Below are 3,914 nucleotides of genomic sequence, written 5' to 3' on the forward strand. Positions count from 1 at the left end.
AAAAAGTCAAAAAATATGTCAGAAGTTAAGAAATTTTTCCACAAAATATTATAATGCAATTATATTTATAAATCCTTCCGTACAATATATGTATCAAGAAATTTACAGTAATCGTACAGCGGTTAGTATTTATCCGCGAAGGCCGCAGATCGCAGGCCTGGCCCAAAAGGAGCGCCGGCCGATGCACGGCCCGGTTGACATGACAAGAATGTCAATGTAAAAAATATCAACAACCGCGATACAATTTCTTGTTTACAAGTGATTTCTATAGTGTTATTTAAGTATTACTACTGACACCCGTTGCGACGAATCTAGTTAGTGTGTCAGCCTAGGAAGTGGTGCTCTCTAAGTGCTTTAAGTGTATAGCATTTCTGCAAGGTAACGGCTGTTCCTTTGAACGAATCTACTTCGCTGTTGGGAAACATTCCACACATTTAAGACTTTAAAAATGTGTTGTAAATAATTCCTTTTCTTTTACTATTTAGTGTTTATCTGTATACTCTTACTTATTTGTATTTTTACCTACAATTTTCAATGTCAGCTCAAAATGCCCCACCTCAGATCCCGCTCCTGGAATGTCCCATTTGCTGCGACCATAAACGCTACAAAGGCCAACGTGGCCTTAATATTCACTGCGTTCGCGCTCACAGCCCCAGAATCGAACCGCAACCACCCCCAACAACGACTAACAATGTGGCATTCAATAGTAGCGTTAATATTAACCCGGTAACTACATCCCTAGCTCAATTACTAGCCCCCTTAAGAACGAAGCAAAATTGACTAAACGTATTCCTAAAGGCGCTCGTGCCCCGGTAGCACGAAGCATGGCGGAGTGCATAGCTAGAGTGGTAGCAGAAAACAGCAATGTTTCTTGGGAACGTCTTTTAACATTTGCTTATCAAAATTTACATATTCCACACATTAAATCAAACCGGAGTTTAACATCAATTATCAAAAGTAATGTAACTCACCCCTCTTTTCCCATTCCTCATCCCGCTAACAACCCAACAGACCAAACCCCCCGTGTATCATCAACCACGCTAAAGTACAAGTGCAAATCAATAGAAAATAAATTATCAGATGGCAACTTAAAGGGAGCAACTAGATTGCTTTTTTCTAGCGATACCTTGGCGACATATTCTCCTGCCGTGCTCAATGCTCTGCAAGAGAAACATCCCTGCGCTTCAATGCCCTCGCCACAGCCCAACTCACCAGCTGCCACTTCCCAACCACTACAAGTATCGAAAACTGCAATTTTACATGCGATACTCTCCTTTCCAGCTGGGTCAGCAGGCGGACTAGACGGCATCTCCCCACAACACCTAAAAGATTTAACTAGCCCGCTTGCGGGAGATGCCGGTGAGACTTTACTGGAGGAGCTAACCACACTAACAAATCTAATGCTTGCGGGTAAAGTTTGCCAAGACATCGTCCCATTACTATATGGAGCTAATCTTGTTGCGCTCAGTAAAAAAGATGGCGGAATACGACCAATTGCAGTTGGAAACACATTTCGGCGTCTTACATCCAAAATTTGTTGTCGTGAATTTCATTCCCGCCTAACAAGTAAATTTAAACCAACCCAGCTGGGCTTTGGGCTTAAAGGAGGTTGTGAAGCGGCAGTGCATGCGACCCGCTCTTTTTTAGACAGTCCAAATTTTGAAATCCTTGTGAAAGTTGACGTTAAAAACGCGTTTAATTCCATAGACCGAGGAATCCTATTGACCCAAATTGAAAATGATTTACCAGAAATTTATGGCTACCTTTGGCAATGTTACGGGGCCACTTCAAAGCTCATGTATAAAAATAACGAAATACTTTCTTGTGTAGGATGCCAGCAAGGAGACCCACTAGGGCCCGCAATCTTCAGCCTAGCCATTCATCCCGTCATCTCTCAGCTTACATCCGAACTAAATTTTTGGTATTTAGACGACGGCACCATCGGTGGAAGTAAGTCATCTGTGTTAGCCGACTTAAAAACTTTAATTGACCGCTTCGCAGAAATTGGCCTTTCAATAAATTTTAAAAAGTGTGAAATGTTTATTTCAGAAGCCATTCCACCCAATACCCGTTCCACTTTAATCAACGAGATTAACCAGCTCACGCCAAATATTTCCATTTTATCCCGCGAAACTCTCACACTTTTAGGAGCCCCCATTTTAGACGAATCCATCCCGCTATCCATAAATTCAAAAATAGATCAATTCTATAAGTGTTCCAACCTATTTTACGAAATCAGCCCACACATGGCCCTCTACATTTTGCGACTGTGTCTATTCTCTCCTAAATTTTTGTACATCCTTCGCTGCGCCCCACTTTGGAAATTCCCCATAATGACTGCAAAAATTGACCAAATTTTAAGAGACACCGTTGGCAAAATCCTAAATGTTACTTTTACATCCCCCAGTTGGACCCAAGCTACCCTCCCGATCAAATATGGCGGTCTTGGTATCCGTTTGACGGGCAGTTTAGCTCTCCCAGCCTTTCTGTCGTCTGCCTATAGCACGATCACCCTCATTGGCGGTATATTACGTATCCCTTCAACCGCTAATGTGTCGGTGTCGTGCCTGGCGGACGCTGAATCGGCATGGAGAGCAGACCATCCCGTCGAGCAGATACCAGAGGAGAAAGCCAGCCAAGCAGCATGGGACGCGATAAGTATAAAAATGCACCACCAACTTCTACTACAAAACTGCCATAACGACCACGAACGGGCGAGGCTATTAGCCGTTTCCGAAAAGGAATCCGGGCATTGGCTGCACGCGCTTCCATCGCGAAACCTTGGCTCCACTCTAGAGCCACCAGCCTTACGCATCGCTGTTTGCCTCCGCCTGGGCCTAAAGGTATGCGAGCCCCACGCTTGTAGTAGATGCGCCCAGCCTGTGGACGCTCTAGGACGGCATGGCTTACACTGCCAAATGAGCGCAGGCCGACTATACAGACACGCCACATTAAACGACCTGATCCGCCGCGCCCTTTGCACCGCCTCCCTACCTGCGACTTTGGAGCCGTCAGGCCTCTCTGCCACCGACGGCAAGAGACCTGATGGCTGCACTCTTGTGCCTTGGAGCCTTGGCCGCCCTTTAGCGTGGGACGCTACCTGCGTCGATACGCTAGCCCCGTCCCACGTTGAAGGATCGGCTCGGAAGCCCGGGACTGCCGCGGACCAGGCCCAGACACTAAAGCGCCGCAAATATGCGTTCCTAACGGATCAATACGAATTTGCGGCGCTTGCCATAGAAACACTGGGCCCATGGTCGAGCGACACAAAGCAATTTATGAAGGAAGTGTCGGTCCGACTAATAGGTGTCTCGGGCGACCACAGGGCGGGCTCCTTCTTTGCCCAAAGATTGAGCCTGGCGGTGCAAAGGGGCAATGCTGCTAGCATCCTAGGGAGTATTCCAGAAGCGGGTAGCTTTGGGGAGGTATTTTATATTTAGTATTTAGTTTTTATAAATATATATAAGTGTAATATAAAAATATTTTCTTAGTTTCATGTTAACATGTAAACATTCTTACAAATACTTAAATAAATGGTATATGCCACCTTCTTAATTGAAAAGTCATCAAAATAAATATCAACCAATAAGTTGTAGGTAAATACCTAAATAAACATGAAAGCTATTTTATCAAGTCTCTATAAATAGGTAATTAAAAGTCTTAGATAGTTGAGTGGTTTATTGACAACATTTAGATAACAGTTGTTTCGAAACTTAACCCCATTTACACCCAAGTAATTGTAATTCTAAAATAGGCAACAACAAGAGGAATCACATATAATTACAAAAACAAAAAACCCGACTGCTTACACATATTTTTGAAACGGTCTCTTCAATAGCTTTTGTTAGGTACCCATATTGCTATGGTAAGAAAAAAACCTGAGGGCCTTATTTTCAAAATTTATATAAGTTATG

The 3,914-nt window shown here is 43.8% G+C and overlaps 1 protein-coding gene across 3 annotated transcripts; it reads left to right on the top strand.

Annotated features, from left to right (window-relative positions):
- On the top strand, positions 1-3,550 carry LOC133519817 (uncharacterized). 3 transcript variants are annotated; one of them, XM_061853929.1, is made up of 2 exons: positions 1-1,410; positions 1,831-3,550. In XM_061853929.1, the coding sequence occupies exons 1-2, from the start codon at positions 825-827 to the stop codon at positions 3,438-3,440; spliced, it is 2,196 nt and encodes a 731-aa protein (XP_061709913.1). In that variant the 5' UTR covers positions 1-824; the 3' UTR covers positions 3,441-3,550. The 3 variants fall into 3 exon arrangements, with proteins under 3 accessions (XP_061709913.1, XP_061709915.1, XP_061709916.1); XM_061853931.1 differs by having other exon boundaries at positions 1-1,359; XM_061853932.1 differs by lacking the exon at positions 1-1,410 and having other exon boundaries at positions 1,828-1,950; positions 2,408-3,550.
- Positions 3,551-3,914: the final 364 nt, after the last annotated feature.

The sequence above is a fragment of the Cydia pomonella genome, chromosome 7 (genome assembly GCF_033807575.1).
Source record: "Cydia pomonella isolate Wapato2018A chromosome 7, ilCydPomo1, whole genome shotgun sequence".
In the NCBI taxonomy this organism is placed as follows: domain Eukaryota; kingdom Metazoa; phylum Arthropoda; class Insecta; order Lepidoptera; family Tortricidae; genus Cydia; species Cydia pomonella.